The sequence below is a fragment of the Lichenostomus cassidix genome, chromosome 4A (genome assembly GCF_008360975.1).
Source record: "Lichenostomus cassidix isolate B80296 chromosome 4A, HeHo_3.0, whole genome shotgun sequence".
In the NCBI taxonomy this organism is placed as follows: Eukaryota; Metazoa; Chordata; class Aves; order Passeriformes; family Meliphagidae; genus Lichenostomus; species Lichenostomus cassidix.
Window position 1 is genome coordinate 3,964,280 of NC_139485.1, and position 24,016 is coordinate 3,988,295.

At 58.0% G+C, this 24,016-nt stretch overlaps 2 protein-coding genes across 3 annotated transcripts; both read left to right on the top strand.

Moving 5' to 3' along the window:
• Positions 1-1,764: 1,764 nt before the first annotated feature.
• LOC146437326 (glycine receptor subunit alpha-4-like) lies at positions 1,765-12,755 on the top strand. Of its 2 annotated transcripts, XM_085060148.1 has the most exons (10): positions 1,765-1,934; positions 4,542-4,675; positions 5,031-5,098; positions 5,795-6,018; positions 6,150-6,232; positions 6,422-6,562; positions 6,646-6,860; positions 7,097-7,246; positions 8,050-8,154; positions 10,495-12,755. In XM_085060148.1, exons 1-10 carry the CDS (start codon positions 1,852-1,854, stop codon positions 10,780-10,782), a joined length of 1,491 nt encoding a protein of 496 aa, XP_084916274.1. In that variant the 5' UTR covers positions 1,765-1,851; the 3' UTR covers positions 10,783-12,755. The 2 variants fall into 2 exon arrangements, with proteins under 2 accessions (XP_084916274.1, XP_084916273.1); XM_085060147.1 differs by lacking the exon at positions 8,050-8,154 and having other exon boundaries at positions 1,767-1,934.
• A 4,624-nt stretch (positions 12,756-17,379) lies between these two features.
• On the top strand, positions 17,380-23,100 carry GLA (galactosidase alpha). Its single transcript, XM_085060156.1, has 7 exons — positions 17,380-17,571; positions 17,783-17,957; positions 18,155-18,332; positions 19,842-19,933; positions 20,812-20,977; positions 21,528-21,721; positions 21,904-23,100. The coding sequence occupies exons 1-7, from the start codon at positions 17,402-17,404 to the stop codon at positions 22,165-22,167; spliced, it is 1,239 nt and encodes a 412-aa protein (XP_084916282.1). The 5' UTR covers positions 17,380-17,401; the 3' UTR covers positions 22,168-23,100.
• Positions 23,101-24,016: the final 916 nt, after the last annotated feature.

Genomic DNA, 24,016 nt, shown 5'->3' on the forward strand with positions numbered 1-24,016 from the left:
CCCACAGTGCTGCCCATCAGGGAGCCACATTGGCTTCACTGGCCTCTCCAAGAGCCTTGTTAGCTCAGTCCCAGCGCCCTGCTGACCCCAGCATGTGCAGTCATGGCTTGTAGCTGGTCTTCTTGAGAGCCCAAGCTCATGGCCACCTGACACACTGGCTCCACAGCAGCTTTGACCATCCTCAGGCCCCTCAGCTTTCCCCCATCCAACCATGCCAGTGCCTCAGTTTCCCCAGAGAGCAGAGAGGAGACACTGGCTCCCCTCCTCCCAGTGGTGTCAGATCTGTTTAGCTCGGACAATCTGGAAGAGGAGCTGTCACACAGCATGCGTTTGCTCTGCTCCCTGGGGCTCCAGATTGTGCCTTGTGCCTCCCAGCACCGTGGCCCTGCAAACATTAATGGCAACGGTAATCAGAGGAGACTTCTCCCAGCTTCTGGTGCTGGGAGAGACAAGGAGTGGGGATGAGGACTTCTGCATGCTGCCTCGAGCCAAGTGCCCACTGGCTACAGCCTGCAGCCCCCTCTGCCCTGTGCTGGACCAGGCACCCCAGGCTTGGCTCCATGCAGCAGGAGCTCTCTCACAGTGCCTTCCCACAGCAAATCCATTGGGGTGCTCTCCAAGTCCTGTGCAGCCCCTCACTCGCCCTGGGGAGAGCAGGCACAGAGGGCTCCACGCTCTTCTTCTCCCCTGAGATCCTCCTCTGTGGACCCCTGCAGCAATGGCTTTGTACAGCAGCTGCCAGCCATTACCAGACTGCAATTAATATAAATAAACGAGATGAGCCAGCCACAGTAGAGTGAACAGAAACCTGACTGTCATATCTGCCAGGAATCATTTATTCTGCACTTTTATCTTTTTTTAATACTATTTACTTCCATGCAAATTAATCACAGATTGCCTCGGACCAGAGGCGACTCAGTGGCTTGGCCGGGTGGCCCCAGGGGACAGGGCAAAGGCAGCGGAGCAGCCCGAGTCTCAGTCCTGCCTCTGGTTAACAGGCAGCTCCCCCAGCTCTGCCTTGGTTTCCCTCTCCCCGGCAGCCGCTGCAGCTCCCGCATCACGCAGGCATGACTGTCCATCTTGTGCTCTCCAAGGAGCTCACTTTCCCCGACCCAGGACAGTCTTGTCCATCCGCTGAGCTCTGGGAAAGGCAGGCGCAGAGGGTCTGAGCCCCCCGGGTGTGTTCCCCAACCTGCCTGCGGGCCGGCCGTGATCTGCGGCCCCGAGGCCAGGCAGAAGGATTTAGGAGCCCGGCTTTCCCCCGTCCGACGGGCAGCTCCTTTGGGACATCCCGCAGCCCCTGCACAGCCCTCGATCTCCGCACATCCCTCAGCCCCCCACGTCCCCTGATTCCAGCACGCTTCTCGTCCTCGGATCAGCCCTTGCACAGCCATCAGCGCTGCCACATTTCTAAAGCCCGGTGCATCCCCCGACCCCGCCAGCCCCGACCCCGGTGCGCCCCGGGACCCTCCCGACCCCGCAGGGGTCCCTCCTTCCCCGCGCGGACGAGTCCCCACGGGGGACGCGGGCTCCGGGACAGCCCGGGCTGGGCGGCAGAGGGCCCCGAGGGGACGGGGAGGAGGCGGGCACGGGGACAGCAGCCCCCCACCGCCGCGCCCGCCTCCTCCCCGCCGCGGCGGGCGAAGCTCCGCCCGGCTCCCGGGGCCCGCAGCCGGCCGGCGCCCACCCCGCGGCGGGCGCCCGGACTATGAGGAGCGGGACCGGGCGGGGGGCGGCGGCAGCGGCGGCGGCAGCGGCCCCGGTGCGGCGGCAGCGGGAGCGGGGACTCCGCCGCCGCCGGCCGGGTCATGCCCGTGCGCCCGGGGCGGCGGGGCTGCGGGCTGCGGCGGGATGGGCGCGCTCCGGGCCGGTGCCCTCGCCTTCCTCCTCCTCCTCCTCCTCGGCTGCCTCTTGCCCCGGCGCGGCCCGCTCAGGTGAGCGCACGGCGCGGGTGTTCGGTGCTGCGCGGGGCTGCGGGAGCGCTGCTCTCCGAGCCGCTCCCCCGGCACCCGGACCCCATCCCCCGGGAGCCTCCATTCCCCTCCGGCACGCGGGTATCACCCCCTCTCGGAGACAGATCTCTCCTGCGGGACCTGGGCATCCCCTTTCAGACCCGGACGAGCCTCGGGACCCTCACCCCGACCCCCGATCCGGACCTCCCTCCTGGGCCTGATGCCCCCAGACAGAACGCTGCCAGCTCCTATCGGGACCTCCCAAATCTGGCGTCGCTCCCCATTCCCCAGGATCCTGACCCAGCACCCCGGGGAAACCAACAGACCCTCCCCTCTCAGTCCCCCACTGCACACAGCCGGACCCTGCCTGTCCCCAGCAGTCCCGGAGGGATCCCCTGGCCCCGGGCCAGCGGGAGAATCTTGCCACCGTGGGAGAAAGGACGAGCCGAGCCAGGTGATAGCCCGGACAGCTCCTTCTCCGGTGCTGCAAAGCCCCCGAGATGTCCAGATCCTTTCCTGGCTCATGGTGTCTGGGGGGAGGAGAGCTCAGGACAGTCCCTGTCCCAGCCCCTGTGTCACTCGGCAGAGTGGGTGGATGCCCCAGATCCCATAGGTGCAGGAACAACTCTTGGCCCACTTGGGTAGAAAATATGAAGCCTGCAGGTCCCTTTTTCCATCTCTATCCACCTTGGGTGCCATCTGGGACAAGGTGGGATGCAGGGGAGAGTAGGACAGAAGGGAGGGGATGGGGGGCTGCAGGGCTCCTGGGCTGAGCCTGCTCCCTGCCCCTAGTCCCCCTCCCACCACTCGGCCAGTATGGCTGGAGCAGCACAGGGGGATTTGCAACATTTATGGCAGGGAGGGGTGAAATAGTACTGCTTCACGTGCAGAAACCGCTTGTGTCAGGGCAGCGTTTTTAGGCAGACATCAGCATTTTCCAGCCCTACCATCCACTCGCTCCACAGAGGTGCTGAGCTCCGGGGCCCTGCGGTGCCCAGCCCAGGGTGGGGCAGAAGCCCCAGGGCAGGCAGTGCCTGAAGTGGGGAGCTGCAGGCAGGGGCTGTGCCCAAGAGCTGTGCTCCAGCACGGCCCTGCCAGGGATGCCGTGGGAAGTGGCTGCACTCGGAGCATTTTGGCATCCCCGAAGCAGGTCTGAGCATCACCGGGGCTGCAGATCTGCTGTGGCTCAGCCAGTTATCTGAGCCTCTTCAAGCAGCTACCTGCCAAGGGAGCCGGGGAGCCTCCCTCCCACGTGCTCCAGGGGAGAACCCTCATTGTCCTCTCCAGCTGAGGAGGACATGGTTCACAGCTATGTGGCAGACAGAAGCCTCACTTAACTCCTTGTTAGCCTGGCCCCTTGCAGCTTCCTCCCAAAGGCACCACACCTTGCTCGTGAAGCTGCTGGCAGGAAATTTCTCCCAGCCTTTTGCTCTTAGTCAGGACGAGTCTCAGGTACCCTCTGCTGCCCTTCTCCAATTAAAGGAAAACCTGCCCCACTGGAACATTTTGGGATGGCTGTTGTGGCCATTTCTAGCTGGCAAGGATGCACATAAGCCCCTCTAAGATGAATTTGACCCCCTTGAAAAGAGGTAGGAACAAGGTGTATTGGTAGGAACAAGGAGGTAGGAAGGAACACAGCATCCCAGCATCATGGGTTCCCAGCATCATCCTCTGCTTGTAGCGATGGGGTTGTAGCTCAAAGCAGGAGTGAGATCCACCTGGGCATAAACCTGGTGGAGTTATAAGGCAGCATGCAGCAACACCAGCAGCATGCTCAAAGCTCCTTTTGTGTCCAGAGATCTCTGGCTAATTCCTCTCCATCACAGCCTCATGCCTGGCAATGTGGTGAGTGAACATCTCTCGCATTGTTCCTTGAAATTATCATTATAGACTGGCGGGAGGAGAGAAACTGGCAGGCTAAGATGCATTCACAAAAATATCCCCTCCAGAGTCAGTTTAAATAAATCTCCATCATCATTCAGAGCACTGTGTGGGAGAGCTCATCACCATGGCTGGTGTGGAGGTGGGCTTTGCTGCTCCTCTCCTGCCACATCTCCTTGGTCTCTGGCAAGGTGTCAGAACCCAGATGTGCTCTGGACACCTCCTCACTCAGGCAGGGCTGTTGTGTCCCCCAGTGCCCCCAAGCCATGAGTCCATGACAGGCGGTGTGTGATTGTTTGCTCAGCAACTCAAGCTGGAGCTCTAGATGGAGCCTGAGAGAGAGCCTCCCTGCTTTACCCCTCTAGCACTGGCCCAGAGCCTGGCACAAGGCACAGCCTGCTGTGCCCTGTCCCCACCACAGCCCTGGAGCTGGGAGGCACTGGTCCCCAACCCCATGCCAAGGGACATGGTGGGCAGGGGCTTTGCTGGAGCCGGGACAAGCAAAACGTGACAATCGGGCTGTGGCAGGTGAGGGGAAAAGCCACCAGGATCCCAGCAGAAGGAAGGGATCCCAGGGCCAACATGCTGACTGGGCACTGGAGTGGATGCAGCGCAGGCACAGGCACCAGCCATGGGAGCTGCTGTCCCCACGGGGTGCTAAAACGTGCCTGCAGACCCCTGGTCTAACCTGCCTCCTCTGCCCCGCAGGCTGGTCTCAGGGCGGGAGGAGATTAAAGCTGCTTCCCGAAGCTCACCCCAGCCCATGTCACCCTCTGATTTCCTGGACAAGCTTATGGGACGAACCTCAGGGTATGATGCCCGAATTCGACCCAACTTCAAAGGTAAGAGAGAAGATGTGAGGGTCCCAAACCTGGCAGCAATCCATGCCCAAACCCAGGGGCTTTGGGGCAGGACCCTGACCCACATTCCTCTGTCCCAACACTCTCCCCAGAGTGCTCTTGCCAGCACAGCCGCCCTGTGTGTGCTCTCTTTGCCTGACAGCATGGGCAGCTGCAGAGCCTGCAGGGTGTCCTGGGGTTCACCCTGACACCCCAGGGGTGGCCACACAGCTGGCTGGGGCTGCCTGTGTGCATTCAGCCACGCAGAGCATGCCAGAGCCGGTGTCCCCACGTGTGCCTGCACAGCACGTGTGTCTCAGCAGCCAGCAGCAAGAGGAGGCTTCACGCTGTTTTCCAGGTCCGCCCGTCAACGTGACGTGCAACATCTTCATCAACAGCTTTGGCTCTGTCACCGAGACCACCATGGTGAGGGTTTTGCCAGCATGATGAGCTCTCCTCTCCCAGTGCCCCGGGACTGGCAGTGGCTGTGCTGGAGAGCGTGTGGGTCCCAGTGCTCGTGGCTGTGCTTACAGGGGGTCCTGTGACCCCTTCTCTGGAGCCATCCCTGGCACCATGACGGGGACATGCAAAGCCATAGCACATGGCTGTGGGTTTTCTGGGGTCAGCTAACATATGCTTGGCTGTGTGGGTCACATTCCCTGTGCCTGAGCTGGAAGACAGACCCCCTAAAGGGTCACAGTGGGCAGCTGGAGGTAGCCCCCTGCCATCCCAAACCTGCTTGGACGCATGCAGAACTCCTCTGAGGAAGTCCTAGGGCGAAAACTTTCCTATTTGTGCTTCTGCAAAGCCTTCATACTATCAACAGTCCCACAGAGCCATGTGCAGAATGCCACAGGCAGCAGTTACTGGTCTTCCTCCTCCTCCTCCATCTCTCAGCTGCCATGGCCTTGGCTTTTTAATTTCCCCTGGCTGCCAACAGCATGACAAGGCTCCTGAGCTGCCCGTGCCCCTTGCATGATTAGTGGGAGGCAAACAGCAATTGCAGGGCTGAGCCTCAACGGAGGCAGCTCCTTCCACCTCCTCCTCCACCCCTTCCTCCTCCTCCTCCTCCTTCCCTGGCCCCGTGGGGTGCTCCCAGCTGACACGATGTCCCCATCCCAGGACTACCGGGTGAACGTGTTCCTGCGGCAGCAGTGGAACGACCCCCGCCTGGCTTACCGGGAGTACCCCGACGACTCCCTCGACCTCGACCCCTCCATGCTCGACTCCATCTGGAAGCCAGACTTGTTTTTTGCCAATGAGAAAGGGGCTAATTTCCACGAGGTCACCACTGACAACAAGCTCCTGCGCATCTTCAAGAATGGCAACGTGCTCTACAGCATTAGGTAGAACCTTCCCCTCTGGTGCAGTGCAGTAAATGGGGAGGCAAAGTTTTCCTCTTGCCTTCCATGGGACAACTTTTCCCCACTGACTGCCCCAGCCCCAACAATCCCCTCCTTTTCTCTGCCTCCCACAGGCTAACACTGATCCTGTCCTGCCCCATGGACCTCAAGAACTTCCCCATGGACATCCAGACATGCACCATGCAGCTGGAGAGTTGTGAGTACCTAGCAGGGTTCAAGCTGCCCTTCATTCCCCTCTTCCCATCCCATCCCCTCCCATTCCATGCCATCCCGAAAGCTGGCAGCTCACTTTTTCTGAGGGACATAAGCAGGAAAAAGCAGTTGTTCAGGGTGGGGTTGAATAGGGTACATGTCCCCATCCCATGGCTCCCTACATCCACTCCAGTTGGCTACACTATGAACGACCTCATCTTTGAGTGGCTGGAGGAGCAGGAGGCCGTGCAGGTGGCAGAGGGCTTGACACTCCCACAGTTCATCCTCAGGGACGAGAAGGACCTGGGCTATTGCACCAAGTACTACAACACAGGTGAGCACCCCAGGGACCTGCTGCCACCCCCTCACCATGGCCCCAGGGTCCCTCTTGCCCATCGGGGCTGTCTTTCCCTACAGGCAAGTTCACCTGCATTGAGGTAAAGTTCCACCTGGAGAGGCAGATGGGTTACTACCTGATCCAGATGTACATCCCCAGCCTACTCATTGTCATCCTCTCCTGGGTCTCCTTCTGGATCAACATGGATGCGGCGCCAGCCCGGGTGGGCTTGGGCATCACCACGGTGCTCACCATGACCACGCAGAGTGCTGGCTCCCGGGCCTCCCTGCCCAAGGTCAGTGCTGGCTCCGTGCTGGGCTCCCCTGCTGCAGTGTCCCAAGGCCAGGGGCAGTCTTTCCCTGGGAATGGCTTGGCTTTGGAGCCTTGTCAGCTGGGGCACCACGTGCTGAGGGGAAACACTGGCTGCTCTGGCCCATGTGCCCAGCTGAGAGAGTTCCCGTGCTCTTTGGCAGTGGGGGGACAAGCAAGGTGGGGGGCAGTGGGTCCCTGAGCACCCTGTCCCCTGGGCAGGTCTCCTATGTGAAGGCCATTGACATCTGGATGGCCGTGTGCCTGCTCTTTGTCTTTGCTGCCCTGCTGGAGTACGCAGCTGTCAACTTCGTCTCGCGCCAGCACAAGGAGTTCATGCGCCTGCGTCGCCGCCAGCGACGGCAGAGGATGGTGAGTCCCCCCCTTTCTCATGACATCTGCCCATCCTCAGCCCCTGAGGGGACACCCCAGGGCTGCACGGCCAGTTTCTCAGCAGCCCCCAGGGAAGGGCTGTGTTCCATGGCCCCAGATGGCTCCTCCAGCACCCCGGGGACCCACAGGTACCCATGGGTGCTCCAGGCCCTGCTTAGGGTGCTGTCCTTCTTCTGCTGGGACATCCTCAGGCTCTGCTTCCTCTAAAACTGCAGAAAAATAAACAGTGAGGATGGGGGAAAACAAGCCTTTCCCCTTACCTGCAGCCCCAAACCTGGGCTCCTTGCTGTGCTGTAGCAATGACAGGGACTCACTGCTGTGTCAGGGACCTGGTAACACCCAGGGACAGGTCTGGGCTGCAGATGGGAGCACAGCAGGATCTGGAGAGGCAGGATCCCTCACTCATGAAAACAGTCCTCCCCTCTGTCACCCCATCAACACACACATCAGGCCTGCAAGAACCTTGGGGTAGGCATGTGGCTGCCCCGCTCTCATTTTCTTGCCACAAACACACCATGAGGCACCAGATCTTCACAGAAGACACAAGTACACACACGCCATGCGGGCTCTTAGCATCCCTTGCAAACAAATCCCTTGGGCACGTGCTGAAGACAGATCCCAGTGCCAAGGCACTGCCAGGGGGGCTTTTCCCCACACACAGAGCCCCCATCTCCCCACCATCCCCATCCTGGCACCCAGAGCCGCTGCCCCGGGGCCGGGGTAGAGCCCTCGGTCACCCGCTGTCCTGTTTCTGTTTGGTGCACACTGCTGGATGCCAAAAGGGCCTGAGCAGCGGCACGGCCAGCCTGGAGTCCCTGCGGCAGCTGAGCAGCCGGCACAGCAGCGAGCACACCTACGCGACGCTCTCGCAGCTCTCCAGCTCCCGGGTAAAGCACGACCCTCCGGCAGCCCCCCGTGCTTCCCCAGCCAGCCTCACCCTCCCCTCCCCAAAACGAGCCGGCCCCTTTCTGGGGAAGAAGCAGGCACAGAGTACGTGCCCGCAGGATGGAGCTGCCAATTCGTGGGCTCAAAAGTTTTGAGAGAGGGATGGGAACGGAGCAGATTTCCCTGCAGACACTCCCACTCCGTGCCTTGGGTTCCCCTTCTGTAAAGCAGGACTGGCACAATCCCCTTTGGTAAGGGTGAGCGATGCTGAGGCTGACTGATGGCTGCTCCTGGGCTGCTGCCCAGCTTGCCAGCCGTGCCCACGCCCCTGACAGGGTGAGGGCTGTGCCTCCCTGCAGGCAGGCTCCAGGCACTCCCAGCTGCCTGCAGTCACTCCAGCATGGGCAGCGGCTCAGGGCACAGGGGCACTTTGCAGCTTGAGGCACAGGGAGAAGTGTGGGGCAGGGCAGGCTCCCAGGATGTTGGGGAGACACAGGGAATCGACCACAGCTCCAGAGAGGAGATCAGGCTGGTCACCCTCACCTCCTCTACACCATCATCAGCTCTTGGATGCCAGGAGAGGCTTCCTGGCTTCCCAGCACACTCCTTTGCTCCCTGCCTTTCACAGATGACTTCTGGAAATCAACACCCACCCAGACAGGGCAGGGAGGGGGAGGCTGTGTCGAACCTAGGGACCATCTGCTGGCTTAGAACAGACCAAAGTGCAGCTGCCCTAAGGTGGAGGCTGCAGACCCACCCGGGGGTGCTGCTGGCATGGCACGGGATGCAGCCAGGAGCACCCCGGTGTGCTGCTCAGTCACCGACCAGAGCAGAGCCCTGCTACATGCAGCTCCTGTGCCTGACTAAGCAAAGGGGTTTCACAGCCTGAGGGCAAATCTCTCCCACAGACCACCCAAATCCAGGCTCAGGAACAGGCTGGGGGAGTAGCTGTTGGTCCCCAGGGCACACAGAGCAACCCAGCTCCCCCCGTCCAGGGTGGTTGCAAGTACTCAGCCTGAGGCAGGGAAATAAAACTGTACTGCAAATGAGAATTAACCTCAGCAATTTGAGCCACTGCTGCTCTTCCACTGGAAAATCTTGCTTAGCCTGTGGATTGCTGAGTTAAATAAAGATAGCAGGGTACAAACTCTGTGGATGAGAGCCCCCGTGCCAGCCAAGAGTCTGCACAGGCTGACCTCAGCAAGCAGCCTCTGTGTCCTGGAGCGCAGTGCTGGTCAGAGATGGCATTTGGGACCCCAAACAGCAGCCAGACACAAAGTGAGGCACTGGCCTGCAGCAGGCCCTGGGAGAAGGGACCCACCAGAGCCAGATACAGCACTAGCAAAGGCAGAGGGGAGATGAGCCACAGAGACCAAACGAGTCCAGGGGCTCAGCAAAAAGCCAGATGTGCAGCCTGTGCTTGCACATGCCTATTCCTGGTCAAATCTTTGCACACACAACCCTTCCCAAGGTTAAAAAAGCAGGACAAGGCGAGTGGCTAACAGTGCACAGCTGCTGGTGAGGAGGAGTGCAGTCACTGCTGGCCAGCCCTTGAGGGACCCAATCAGTGCCCTGAACAACGGCAGTGAGCTGCAACCAGACACTCTCATGGCAGTTCTGCAGCTTTGATCATGAACATGCAACTCCACGGGCACATTGCCCTCTCTGCAGCCAGCATGGGGAGAGAGAGAGGGTGAGCATGGGCAGAGACCAGCAAGGAGTCCAGCTCTCTCAGCCTCCCTCCTCTGCTGCACCAGACAGCCTCTGCCAAGCAGACATGGGGAGAAATGAGGGTCTGAGTCCCTGGAGGGACTGGGGTGCCCTGCAAGCCTGGTAGTAGGAAGCATCCCTGCCCAGCTCTGCCCCAGCAAGCTGCCTGTGCCCTGCTATTCACCATCACAGTCACACTTCCACCCCGCAGCAAACACAGCTGTCACAGCAGTGCCGGCACACTTCAGCTCCCTGCACCCAATGCACCCTGTGTGCCCCCTTCCACCACTTCACCTCCCAACCCTCTGGCTGCCAGAGTCAGGCATCCCAAGCCCCCGAGCTGGAGCTGGGAGGAGGCTGGGGAACGCGTATCAGGCTGCCAGGGTCAGGTTGCCTTTGGATGCACCCCTAAAACACACACTGGATGAGAAGGCAGGGGGTCAGTGCTCACCCACACCCTGTGCACAGCACTGCCGGCCCCCTGCTGCTGCCTGCATGGTTGGGGCTCTCTGACAAAGCACCCAGCTTCGCACCAGGCACCCATCACCCAGCACCACAGGGTGTGTAGGACGTGCAGCCTCAGCCCTGCAGCACCCGCGGGTGCCCTGGCTGACGGCCTTTCCCTTCGCCAGGAGGAAGAGCTCAGCCGTGACAGTCGCTTCTACCTGCGGAGCTATGGGCTGGGCCACTGCCTGCAGCCAAAGGAGGGGGCTGGGGAGGGCCCTGGTGTGTACAGCCCCCCGGCAGCCAGCGCCGTGCTGCGGGAAGGGGAGAGCCTCCGCAGGCGCTACATCGACCGGGCCAAGCGCATCGACACCATCTCCCGAGCCGTCTTCCCCTTCACCTTCCTGGTCTTCAATGTCTTCTACTGGGTCGTTTACAAAGTGCTGCGCTCAGAGGACATCCACTTGGTGCCCTGAGGCTGGAAAAGTATGACTGCCTCTTGGTGTGACCCCCGCAGTGTGCCCAGCTGCCACAAGCTCAGCCAGAACTACATTCCCCTCTGTCCCGGAGCAGTGGCACAGCTGGGCTGGGCCTCAGAGCCTGGACATGTGGCAATCCCCGTGCCCCACTGGATCCCAGGGCACAAACTGGGGGGATCAACATCCACATGTCCCCATGGTCAGCTGGAGAGAGAGACCCCTCCTGCTTCCTGCATGGTGTCACCCCCAGGTACCCCAGGATGCTGTGCTGTCAGGGCACAAGGAAACAACTCCTTCCCAGAAATGCTGTGCTGCTGGGGGAAGCCTTGGGTATCCAGGGGCACAGGAGAGCCCCAGACACTTTGGCACAGCCAGTGGCCAGAGAACATCACCTTCCAGAAAAATACTCTCCACCTCTCACACCTACCATGTTAGGCTGCTGCTTCTCCAGCCTGCATCACTGAGCTGTGGGCCCCGAGCAGCCAGGGAAGAGGCTGCAGTCCTCTCTCCTCTGGCCTGGAGCTTGGTTGCAGGAAAGAGCAGGCAGCACCCCTGCCTGCACCTGGACTGTACGGGGTGCTGCCTATGGCCCCATAGTCCCCTGCCCAGCAAGGGGCAGAACCCATCCAGCCTCCAGCCAGCTCCAACACACAGCAAAGCAGCAGGTCGGGGATGCTTCCCTCCCTGCAGAGCTCAGAACTGCCCACAGCTGCGGGCAGAGCTGTAGCAGGGACATGGGGCAGGAGGCTCTGTTTGCTCCAAGGAAATGCCAGCCCTGAGGCAGGCAGCAGGCAAGCTCAATCCCACTGAAGGGGCACAGATGGCCATTGCAGTTGCAGATGGGAGTCCCTTGGCACTGGGAAGATGACACTACATTATCCGCAGGGTAGAGCCCGCAGCCCATCTCCCAAGGGAGATGTTTCAGGATGAAAGCAGTGGGGAAAGTTTGGCCAATCCTTTTGGGGGAGCATAGTGAATGGTGGCCTCCCCGAACTGCTGCATTCCCACAGCAACACAGTCCCAGAAGAGAGATGGAGGTGAAAACTGCCCCATTCCCCAGCCCAGCACCTGGGTGCAGCATCCCCTGGGTAGGTTCATCCCTAACACTCCTCCAATGGAGAGGAGAGCAACTGGAACCTCAACAGGACAAGCTCAGCAAGGCTTCCAGCCCTCCAGATCTGGATACCGTCCATGCTTTGCAGGAAATAAAAGCAGCAGGTGATGTTTAAGTCCTACAGAGATGAGCATGTTGATGCTCTCCTTTCCCTCTGCCCAGTCACCCTGGAGGAGGTTGCAGCCCAGCAGACCCCATGGCCATGGGCACAGGAGAGGGCACAGGAGAGGGCCCAGGGTCTCCCAGGCAGGCCAGGATGGAAACAGGATTCACCTCTTTCCTTGAAGGCTGTGGTGCCCCCATGGCACAGTGAGTGCTCCAGTGACCCACCTGCCATGGCAGAATGGGCCCTGCAGGGCAAGGGGACATGAACAGGAGGCCAGCACTGCCTTCTGAAACCAGACCCAGGCAGAAACCCCAGCTGTGATCATGACCAGGCTCAGGCAGTCGTCACCCTTTTCCTTGTAGGACTGACTGGCAGCCTCATACAGCCTCTCTCAGCCCCCTGAACCCCACAGAGTGCTCAGCCACATTAACCCATGTCACAGATGGGGCAAGAGGAGAACCAGCCCCAGGCCACCCCACGAGGGGACTGAGGGACCCACGAGGACAGGCTGAGCCAGCTCCATCCCATTGCCAGCACTGTGCATGCCTCCCCCGCTGTGGGGCTCCCCGTGGGGCCCCACCATGTGTCCAGGCCAGACTTGCTTTTGGGGGGCCCCGTTTGGAGGCACCCTCGGCTCCCAGTGCCCAAGCAGCACCCACAGGCATTGGGTGGCCATGCCAACCTCCAGCAGTGGTGGGTTTTTAAACAGCATCTATCTTCCTACGCAAATAAAGCTTTCTGGGATTTTCAGTGGTGTGTGTGTGGGGATTTGTCCGTGCCAAGAACACTGCAGCCAGCTCCCACTCACAGTGTGGGCAGGAGACAAGGGCACAACTGCTCTGTGGGGACATGAACCCTGACCTGCCATTATATACAGATATCATTACTTCTTCGTGGGTGATTTTTCTGATATAATTGATGACTGTCTCATTTATTTCCCATGGGAGATGCCAGGAGGGCTGAGCAGGAGCCCCCTGCAAGCCCCCAGCCCCAAACCTCATCACTTTCCCTCCCCACCCAGCTCTGTGGGGTGCTCTCCACAGTCACCCCAGCCCTTTTCCACCCATCCAGGCTTGGCCAGGGGACAGGACCCAAGATGAGGTGGAGGTGGGAACAGGGGGGGCTCCAGCTCTGCGGTGGAGCTCAGACACCCGAGCATGTGCAGCAGCCGAGGGCAAACCTCCCTGCATGGCCCCTCGGCCCCTTCACTCTGCTCGCTGGGCAGGCGCCAACCTTACAGAGCTGCCAGCTGTCCTGGGGGGCTTACGCCAGCCCTGCAGTGCCACCCGGGGCCGGGGCTTTTGTCCCCAGCTGGTGCAGGGGCGGGCAGAGCCCACAGCTGAGGGCTGAGCGCCCAAGCAAACATCAATCTCCCTCTGTGCTCCCGGCCAAGTTTCACAGACCAGCTCTGTTGGTACCTCGCAGCCCCATCGCCCGCCCAGCCCCACCGAGAGCCTTCTGAGGCAGGGAGGAGAGAAAGCAAGCTGTACCCACGCCGCTTTGGTGCTGGGCTTGTTCTTTAGATGGGAAAAACGAACCTTCCCCAGGGTCTTGCTGCTTTCCCCACCCCAAACCGAGAGAGCACACAGCCGAGGGGAGAGCCATGAGGTGTTTCACACCAGTGTGGTGTGCCTGCTTCCTTCACTCCCTGCTCTGGAGTCAGGACATCAGGTCTGGGCATTCAGCGTCTGTTTGAAAAAAAACGCTGCAGCCAGCCCCGAGCCATTCAGCTCCAGGAGCCAGCACATCCCAGAAAGAATGAAAAATGCTAAAACCCAACACATCCCTCCCCAGCCAAAGCCCCCAGGTCCCACATGCTGCTCAGAGCAAGGTGGGGAGCTCATTTCTGGCTTTGCACCTGCAAAGGTACAAGGAGAGCACTGCCCCATGGCCCTGCAGCTACTTGTGGTTCTGGTGTCCCCAGGGGCAGTTTCAGGGTCAGGAGCAGCACTCAGTTGCTGCCCCTGGTCCTCCCAGCAGCCCAGTTTGAACTGGGACACTGTCACAGTTGCAGGGCTGTCACTGCCCTCCAGCACAAAGCTCCAGTGGGTCCCTCACATCTTGGAGATGGGGGTGCTGAGCCCCAAGCCCTCTCACAGCATGATCAAAGACCAGCCCACGTGGCTGAATCCCCCAGCAAAGCCCACATCCTTTGGGTAGAATCAGTTTTTCATTCCCTGTCCAAGGCTGTGCACTAGAGCCACCACAGAGAGCAGCTGTGGGCACAGGACCAACAGCCATGGCCAAGCTAATTGCTGGTTTAAAAGAAAGTAAATGAAGTTAACACCAGGTTAATGGGACTTGCAGACAGTAAAATGAGCATCATCAGCACTGGCAGCTTCCCAACAGCCTGCCAGCAGCATGCCCAGGGCCAGGAGCACACACAGATTGGGGCAGCAGGGCTCCTTGCTAGCCCCAAGGGCTCCTTGTGGGGCCTGTGTGGGGCCAAGGAAATGTGCCCTTGGCTGGGCACTGCAGTGACACACCAGCCACAGAGGGCCTGATCCTGCTGGCACTGAGCTCTGCTGCTGTCCCTGGCAGCATCAGGGTGCCAAGCCTCCCCTTATTCCCCCTCTACCTCACCAGGGCCTCTGCCCACATCCACAGCCTGGAGCTCCTGTGGGGCAACTCCAGCTGCTAGAGGTTCAGCAATGCATCCTGTGCAGACAAAATGCCTGCAGGACAGCCTGTCCCACACTGATCCCAGCTCCAGGTTTGGAGCCAGGGCAGTGCAATGCTGCAGGAAGAGGTGACAGCTTGGCTGGGGCTCTGAGCAAACTTTGCACATTGCCTGAGCACAGAATTTTTTAAAAGAAAATACCAAGTTTCAAAAGTCAGCCAGGCAGTCATGAGCAGGCCAGGGCTACCCCTTACAAGTAGGAAAATGGACACAAGAGGAAAGCATTAGGAGTTGGACCAGCAGTGTGCTCTACTGGGATCAGCCATGCCATGGGCACAGGGCACAAGACCACAGCCCTGTGGGGACAGGAGCCTTCTGGCACAGGGAAGGTGCAGGATGCCCTGGCAGCATGGCTGTGCCAGCACTCAGCACAGCCCTGCCAGTGCTGTCCCCCACAGAGAAGTCCCAGTGCACCCTCTGCCACCTCAGCTGTGGCATCACACCACAGCCTGTCACCTTCACCTGCTCAGAGAGGCTGCCCCAGGGCCTTGCCAAACCTCACACCACCATGGCCATATCCACCCCATCCCAGCCTGGCTTTGGGACCAGCCTGCACCGCTCTGGGGACACCAGCCAGCCATGCAGCCCACAGAGCACCCCACAGCTCCCATCCCCAGGGGTGTGAGTGTGCCAGGTACTCCTGGGGGTAGGCAGGACACCTGGGAAGCAGCAGTGAGGAAGTGCTGGAACACAGAGACAAGCAGGGATCAGCCCTGCAGCACTCCCAAATGCTGGGAATAGGGGATAGCTGCCCAGCTCTGGACTGTCAGTTTGCACAAGAGAAAACAAAGCCATGAGGTTTTCCAGCCCCCTGAGTGTCTTGTTTTGTCCGACTTTGAGAAATCTCTGCACTTCAGATCCCCAAGGGACAGGGGGAGGACTCCAGCACTGAAACAAGGAGTGATTATCAGCCCACGGGCTCTGAAGAGCTTTTGTTCCCTGGATGTGCCAGAGCAGGGATCGGAGGACACCTAGCGAGATGCCTCGATGGCACCCAGAGCCCTGTGCCACAGCCCTGCCGTGGTCCCATCCTCCTCCTGCTGTGGTGGGGCCCATGGCAAGAGCTCCAGTGGGGCTGCAGGGCCAGTACAGCCCTGGGGGAAGAGGGACAGGGGAGATCTGGCTCCTCACATCTCATTTCCCACTGCTGCCTTGGCAGTGGGAGCCTCCAAGACTCCTTGACAGGCCACATATACTACCAATGCTGACAGCCCCAGCACTGCTCACAGCTGTGTGACTCCTGCAAGAACAGGAATTAAATCCAGGGCTCACCTCAGAGATGCTGGCTGGCACACAGGTGCCCTTTACAGCTCTCCAGGTCCTGCTGACACCACAATTGCCCATTCCCAATGGTTCTTATCTCAACTGCCAATCTGATGTAACTGGTGCAAATAGGGCAATGCCTGGTGACTATGACTTATTCTTGTGGCTGAACTGGTTGAAGGGAGACCAAAACCTGTGAGTGCAAAGATCTGGATGGGCCCAAGCACCCCAAGCAGAGACAGGCTGGATCCAGCACCATAGGGTTCACACACGCTGGCAGAGGGGCAACAAACAGCCTCTGGATCAGCCTCTCGGCAGTGCTGGATCAGGCTGGATCTGACAGAAGAGCACAGGGGAGAAGTGCTCAGGAGGAAGGCTCATTCAGGAGCATCTCACAGTGGTTTTGAGGCAGGGCTGAAAGCCCAGAGCCAAAACCAAGCCCTGAGCCTGGGGTACAATCCCCCCTTGCCCAGGACCCTGTGCTGACACGCAGAGGATACACAGACCCACACCCTGCTCACTGCAGCCCTCGGGCAGCTCTGGCACTGCTGGGCACACAGAATCTTTAAGGTTGGACAAGACCTCTGAGATCGAGTCCAACCTATGACCAATCACCACCTGGCCAACTAGACCATGGCACCGAGTGCCACGTCCAGCCTTTCCTTGAACACCTCCAGGTTCGGTGACTCCACTTCGCTGCGCAGCCCATTCCAGTGTCTAATCACCCTTTCTGTGAAAAAATTACTCCTGATATCCAACGCAAACCTCCCCCGGTGCCGCTGGAGATTACATGCTCTAATCCGGTCACCAGTTAGTTACCCGGGAGCAGAGCCCGACTCCACCCGGCTGCCCTGCTGCCAGGGAGCTGTAGAGAGATAAGGACACCCCTGAGCCTCCTTTTCTCCAGGCTGAGCCCCACACTGCCCTCAGCCCCTCCTCTCCCCCAAAGGGACCTGTGCTCCAGCCCCTTCCCCAGCTTTATCGCTTCAGTAGCTCAATGTCCTTCCTGAACTGAGCGGCCCAAAGCTGAACACAGCGCTCATGCCTCAGCAGTGCGCGGTACAGGGGGACAAGCACTGCCCTGCTCGTGCTGGCCACACTACTGCCGTACCGGCCAGGTGCCACTGGTCTCGGGGCCAGCTGGGCACGCTGCCCGCGGGCGCACAGGCGGTACCACCCCAGGCACGCTGCCAGCCCGCCGCGGCTCCTCCCGCTCCGCCCGGCAGCGCCGGCAGCACCGACCCGCCGCCATGAGCCTTTCCGCCTCTGTCACGTGATACAGCCCTACCTGACATGCGGGGCGGGCCGGTGTGCGCCTCGCAGCCCGGGATTGGCGGCAGCGCGGGCCGGGCCGCGCCACGATTGGCTGCACGGGACAGCCCCTGCCCCCAGACCCCGAGGATTGGCCCCCCAGGCTGTCAATCACGCGTTGGCTCCGCGGCGCGGCAGGGCGATGGCGGTGGCGCGGCAGGTGCTGCGCTGGGTCGTGGCGGCGATGGCCGCGGTGGCGGCGGCGCTGGCGCTGGACAACGGGCTGGCGCGGACACCGCCCATGGGCTGGCTGCACTGGGAGCGCTTCCTCTGCGGCACCGACTGCGCCGCCGACCCGCGCCGCTGCGTCAGGTACCGCCGCAGGGATGGGGAGCCGGGAGCGCAGGGCAGCGCGGAGCCCCGACAGCCGGCCCGCTGCTCCGGCCGCGCTGAGCCTTCCCCGCGCCCGGGCGGAGAGCTGGACTCCCCTCCCTGCGCTCCCCCTGTGCCCCGTGCCGGCGGTAGACAGCAGACGTTCTCCGCTTTCTTTGCCGGTCGTGCGCCCTGCCCTGCCCGCGCCCAGCGAGCGGCTGTTCGTGGAGATGGCTGACAGGATGGCTGCCGAGGGCTGGAGGGACGCCGGCTACGAGTACATCTGCATTGACGACTGCTGGATGGCCCCGGCGCGGGACAAGCAGGGCAGGCTCCAGGCGGACCCGAAACGGTTCCCTGGTGGGATCCGCAAGCTGGCCGACTACGTGAGTGCCACCATGGCACGGTGAGGCGGCCTGGGAGCAGGGCAGGGCAGGGACGGCCGGGTGGGAATGGCTGCATCACTGCTGAGCTAAGGCCCTGCCAGCCACACTGCAGCTTTGCTTCCCTTGCTGCCCCGAGTCCTCTTCCTTCTGCCTTGTGGCTGCCCCATCCCACAGTCTGTTTGTGTCTGCACACACAGGTCCACTCCAAGGGTCTGAAGCTGGGAATCTACAGCGATGTGGGGAACAAGACATGTGCTGGCTTCCCTGGCAGCTACAATCACTATGACCTGGATGCCCAGACATTTGCTGCCTGGGGTGTGGACCTGCTCAAGTTTGATGGCTGCAACTCTGACTCACTGGAGCTGCTGGCAGAAGGTAGGTTTAGGCTCAAGGTAGCCATTCCCATGGGTTGGAATATTCTGCAGGTAGCAGCAATTCTAGACCCAGCACAGGACTCCAGAGCTTTGCTTGTTCCCTGAGCTTACTCGTTTAAAGAACTTGCTCATAAAAGCAAGTCTGAGGCTCTGTTCCCAAGCCCAAGGTGTTGCGTGTTGCTGGGTTAAATGTTTTTACCTGCTCAGTCTCCTGGAGCTGTTCTTCAAGGACAGCTTGAAAAATGAGCTGTCTCATGCCAGAGGACAGATCACACCAAGCACAGGCTCATCAGCTGTGCGCTCTGGGGGCTGCCTGTGCAGGCTGCTCCCTCAGCTCTTAACTAAGCACAGGCTTTGCCCTTCTGCTTTGCCTTTACTGGAGAGCTCAGAGCGTTTCACACACTTAACCCGTAATCCCTTTGGTGGGCCTTGTCAAGGTGAATCAGCCTGAAGCTAGAACAGCTTGTGTCAGCCATGAAAGGAGCAGTTAGGAAGGCTTTTAACAGATAAAAATGAAGGGAAGTATTGCATAAAAATTCTACTGGGGTTTTCCTTTTAAAGCACACCACTGTAAATACCACTTCAGAAGTTAGTTGCACAAAGGCTGGCAAGCCAGCAGCTGAAAGCTCAGCAGCTGAAAGTTCCGCAGCTGCCTGTGCTGAGGGGACTTGGCTACACTCTTGCAAAGCACAGGCAAATCCCAATGCCACAGGAGTAGGTTTGTGGGAACAACACTTTAACTTGGAAAGCGTTTTTCTCTGGACTAGGCTCTCTGGGTGCTGGCACAGTCAACACCACAGTGTTTGGCAGCAGGAGTCCTGCACAAAGCCCTGTCTCTGCCTGGCAGGGAGAACCTGCCCAAGTGACAATCCTATCAATGCCAGATGGTGGGGCATATGCCAGCTGCCAGAGACAGGAGCACAGCTCAGCACCCTGAGTGACAGCTGAGCTGAGAGCTCCTGTTGGGTCATATGTGTAACCTAGATAGAATCTAGTTGAACTGAAGCAGTTCCAGAGGAGAAAACAGACTTTTCATTCCCTCTCTGCCAATTGAAAGGGACTTAGCAGGGCTGTCTGGGGACAAGGACAGGAAAAACTAGAGCTTTTGCATTCCTGCCCAGTCCATATGGCGCAAGTGCCTCATGAGAACATATTCTGGCATTACCCAGCAAAGCTGCAGTGCTTGATAGATACTGACTTGTTTTTTTTGGGTATCTAGAGGAAAAATGCCATGCAGGACAGCTTTTGACCTCTCCCCCTGGCTGTATGTACAAAGGGATCAGCAGACTTGGAGCAATAGCCTGCCCAAGCAAAGCCCCTGTCCTTGGGAGGCAGGTGACCAGCTGCAGACTTTAAGTTCCCCTGTTCCTCTCTGTGGTGTCTAAGCCACAATAAAGTGTTCAAGCTTAATTTTGCAAGAGTTGAACTGAAACATGAACCTATGACATCAGATTAGTTCTGCTGTGTGACCAAGGAGGTTGGGTAACCTCTGTCTGTCCTCTTCCTTTAGGATACAGACGCATGTCTCTGGCCCTGAACAAGACTGGAAGGAGCATTGTGTATTCTTGTGAGTGGCCTTTCTACTTGAGGCCTTTGCACCAGGTAAGAAGTGCCTCTCAAGGTTTATCCTTCTTTTGGGGAGAACAGAAAAACATTAAGATTGCAAAACAGCATCCTGAGGAACTTGCTGCTCTTACAGAGGACAAGGCTGTAAAATGGAGGGATACTTTTTCCTCTAGAGCCTTGAAGGATACCTGAGTCATTGCTCTGCTGAAACAGAGTCAATAAGATCCTGCAGCATGAAGGCACAGCCCAGATGGAGCATGCCAGAAAAACCACAGCATCCATCTGCTTCCTGTCTCCAAGGAGCCGAGCAGCAAACCATTGGCAGTGCAGGCACACAGCCTAGCAGATAGCTCAGTATTACTCCTCCTGGACACAGAGTGCTGCAGACTCAGCCTTACAGTCAGCTCTGGGGACCACAGGAGAGGCTTTGTGACATTCTCCACATTGTTCAGTGACAGATTTGTGCCAGCCAGGGTCCATGACCAACACGTTGCCCTCCACCCACAGCTGGTTTCCCCTGTGCTACCGTGACAGGATGGTGCCATTCCCTCCCACTGGAATTAATGTATTACTCACCAAAGGGTGTAAACCCAAGAATTATCAGTAATTACTGGAATGTTACTTAATCCCACTAGCCTTGTCACACCTTCAGGAAAACTGTGAAGGAATTCTAACAGAGCTGGTGGCCACAACTGTTCTCCCAAGGGGACTAATAGTGTTGTCTGGAACATGGCAGGCTGGAGTTACTGGGCACAAAGCATCCAAGGGAATCAAGACTAGATCATCCAGACAGCTGGTGATGGAAGGTGTTAGCCTAGTTCTCCCCCAGACTACCCTTGATCCACTCTAGCCTTGTTTACACTCTTGTTGTACAGCCAGGTGCTCTGGGCTAATCACACTCATTGTTTTGGCAGCCCAATTACACAGAGATCAAACAGTACTGCAATCACTGGAGGAACTATTATGATGTCTATGACTCCTGGAGCAGCATCAAGAGTATCTTGGACTGGACAGCAGGTCACCAGGACAGCATTGTGAAGATAGCTGGGCCAGGAGGCTGGAATGATCCTGATATGGCAAGTACAGCAACACCCACCCCACTTGAAGCATCAGCAAAATATCCTTCCCTCAACTGCAGGATGAGAAGGGGGGTAACTGGGGAGAAACACTGAGGGGAAGGGCTCTGGTGGGACCCTAAAATCACGATCTTGATGAGAGGGTCCAGAGTGGAAAGGTAACTGCAGCTATGGATAGTACCAAGGAAGCACCATCTTTGTGTTAATGCAGCCTCCCCAGGCAGCACCAGTTCAGAGAACAGGTGTGGCACTTGGAGACAATCTCCTAATGTCCCTCCAGAGGGAAAACCCCTGGGTGCCAGCATTGCAAGGAAGGAATAACTCTATACAAAAGCAGATTCACTTAAGGAGCCTTCTTTACTTCCACCAGTGGCTCATCCTAAATTTTCAGTCATGCCTTGCTTTCCCCAACCAGCTGGTTGTGCTCCTGGCACTCAGCCTATCTAGCCAGGCTCCAAAGAGAGGTCCCACCCTGTGATTTGTCAGTGCTGTGGCCCAGCATCTCCTCAGCAGGCAGCGTTACCAGGCACTTTTTGTTTGCTTGTTACAGCTAGTGATTGGAAACTTTGGGCTGAGCTGGGACCAGTCTGTGACTCAGATGGCCATGTGGGCCATTATGGCAGCTCCCCTGTTCATGTCCAACGACCTGCGGCACATCAGCCCTGAGGCCAAGTGTCTGCTCCAGAACAAAGAGGTGATCGCCATCAACCAGGATCCGCTGGGCAAGCAGGGATATCAGCTTATCAAGGTACAGCAGGAGCAGGCTGGGGCTGCAGTGTGGGGCACAGGAGGGATGGAGAGGTGCTCAGGGTTTGGGAACAGGAGCCCAGTGAGCCAATTTGTTCCTTAAGCTTACTGGAACAGACAGGCATGAAGACCATCACTCCAGCTTTCCCCAGCCTAAGCCCTGGGTTTATTTTCTCCTTGCAGGACAAGAACTTTCAGCTCTGGGAGCGACCCCTGTCTGGTCGAGCCTATGCTGTGGCAGTGCTGAATGAGCAGGAGATTGGGGGACCCCTGAACTTCACCTTCTCCCTCACCTTCCTCGGCAATGGGCTGGCCTGCAACCCAGCCTGCTCCATCCGACAGGTCCTGCCAGCCAGCAGGGACTGGGGTGTTTACAGCTGGATCTCCTCCCTGAGTGTGGAGGTGAACCCCACAGGCACTGTGCTGCTCAAAGTCCTGGCACTATAGGAGGCACCAAGAACCTTTTCCTAAGCCTTAGGCTCTGTCTGAACTTTTGGCAGGAAGCTCATCTCTTTCTTCCAAGCAGGTGCCTTTTTTCTCAGGCATTCATTACTTGAACCTTCAGCCTAATGGGACATCACCATCACTCCATCACCAAGAGGTAACAGACAAAGGGTGAACAGCAGAGCAGTGCCCCTTTCTCTGGCATCTCACTCAACTCCTCCTCCAAGGGGCTGGAAGGGCTCCAGCTGGGAGCAACTCTTGTTAACTCCCACTGCCACTACCAAGCAAGGAAAGGCAAGGGATGCACGTGAAGTATGTTACAGCTGTCCTTGAGCATTTCAGGGACAATAGGGAAACACACCCTGGCCACCTTGCTCTTTTCCAGACCAAGGCACACAGTCCAAGAAAAGCTGCTGAACCTCACTGAAGAAACCCAACACTTCACTCAGATCATGGACATGTACTTCCATCTTCTGACAACTCAGGGACATGAATCACTGGACTTCTTAGCAACTTTGTTGACAGCTGGTATCATGCCTTAGGACTCAAGCTTTTGAGGGTTTCCCCTCACTCCAAGAATCTCTCACCAGTGGCTGTCACTTCCTTTTAGATGACAACTCCCTCTCCACCTTTCATGTGGCCACTGGAGTCCCCTTTCTCCATGAAACCTGCCTCCCTGAAATGCCTGCTTCCCACTGCTGGCAGCAGCCTTAGGTTGAATGACATAGTCTCTCCAAGACAGAAGATGGAAAATCACTTATACAATCATCATGTTCAAGTACATTCTCTTCTGACTACTACACAATCAGGATGTCTTGATTTATTCTGTGATTAAGCACTTTGATTAAAATCCCTTTAAAAGGCTAAGCTTTTTCTTACTTGCTGTGTACAGGAGTACAGCATGGTATCTGAAATTAAATCAGGGTTTAGAAAGCATCCTAGTTTGTTCCAGTCATTTGACTTTTTGTGAAATTTGTCATGATTACTAAAAACAGCACTCAGTGAAGCTGACATGATACAGTCCATCCCACAGGCCAAAGCCACCACTGCCCACACAAGTCTGAAAATGCCATCACATCAGCCAATATTTAACAAGTAAAAATACAGATTCTCTTAGAGTTCAGTAACTGAGTGCTCTCCGTCATTATGAAGATGTGAAGAGGCATCTCTCCATCTTCCAGCTCCATTTCCACTACAAGAAAGTTGTCCTTAAGGGTGAACTCTGCATTGCATTCCCAGAACCTGCTACCACATTTCCTATTCACAGGCAGCTGCTGACTCACAGAGATGTTCCTCAAGGGCAACATGTCCTGGAGGCTGTCCCTACAATCTACCATGCTCCTGGCTGTTGCCCTTTTGAAACTTCAGTGCTGTGCTTGGCCTTTTTCCTTCAAGGAAAATGCTAAGAGGAATCAACAGCAGTCAGGCACAGGGGATGGAAGCTGAGGCCTGTTACACCATGTGCCAGGAGGAACCATGGGCATGGAGCTGTCCCTCACCTCTCTGAGCTGCCATAGCAAATGGCACCTGCCAAATTACCTAATTAGGCACCTGCCTAATGGTGCAGGTACCAAACCCACTGGCTGCTGCAGGGCCTTTGCTCCTTAGGGCAGTACAGCTGTTTGTTAAAAGGGGCCTACAGCCAAGTGCAGGGGCTATTCAGGGGAGTTCATAAAGAAGCCTGCACCATATTCATGCAGAGAAGTCACTGATGCAAATATCCATCAGAGCCATTCCAAAACACCTCCTGGTAACACAGTATGAGATGGCAGCCATTGGCAGGGTTTTTTCAAAAGCAAGGTTAAAAGCTGTTCTCTTAGTAATTAGTTCAGCAAGCAACACCTTCTTGCTG

Excerpts from the sequence above, each read along its gene's own strand:
- LOC146437326 (XM_085060148.1), top strand. The coding sequence starts at position 1,852 with ATGGGCGCGCTCCGGGCCGGTGCCCTCGCCTTCCTCCTCCTCCTCCTC. Across the intron at positions 4,676-5,030 it reads AATTCGACCCAACTTCAAAG|GTCCGCCCGTCAACGTGACG; the intron begins GTAAGAGAGAAG and ends GCTGTTTTCCAG. Across the intron at positions 5,099-5,794 it reads CTGTCACCGAGACCACCATG|GACTACCGGGTGAACGTGTT; the intron begins GTGAGGGTTTTG and ends TCCCCATCCCAG.
- GLA (XM_085060156.1), top strand. The coding sequence starts at position 17,402 with ATGGCGGTGGCGCGGCAGGTGCTGCGCTGGGTCGTGGCGGCGATGGCC. Across the intron at positions 18,333-19,841 it reads ACTGGAGCTGCTGGCAGAAG|GATACAGACGCATGTCTCTG; the intron begins GTAGGTTTAGGC and ends CTCTTCCTTTAG. Across the intron at positions 20,978-21,527 it reads GAATGATCCTGATATGGCAA|TGATTGGAAACTTTGGGCTG; the intron begins GTACAGCAACAC and ends TGTTACAGCTAG.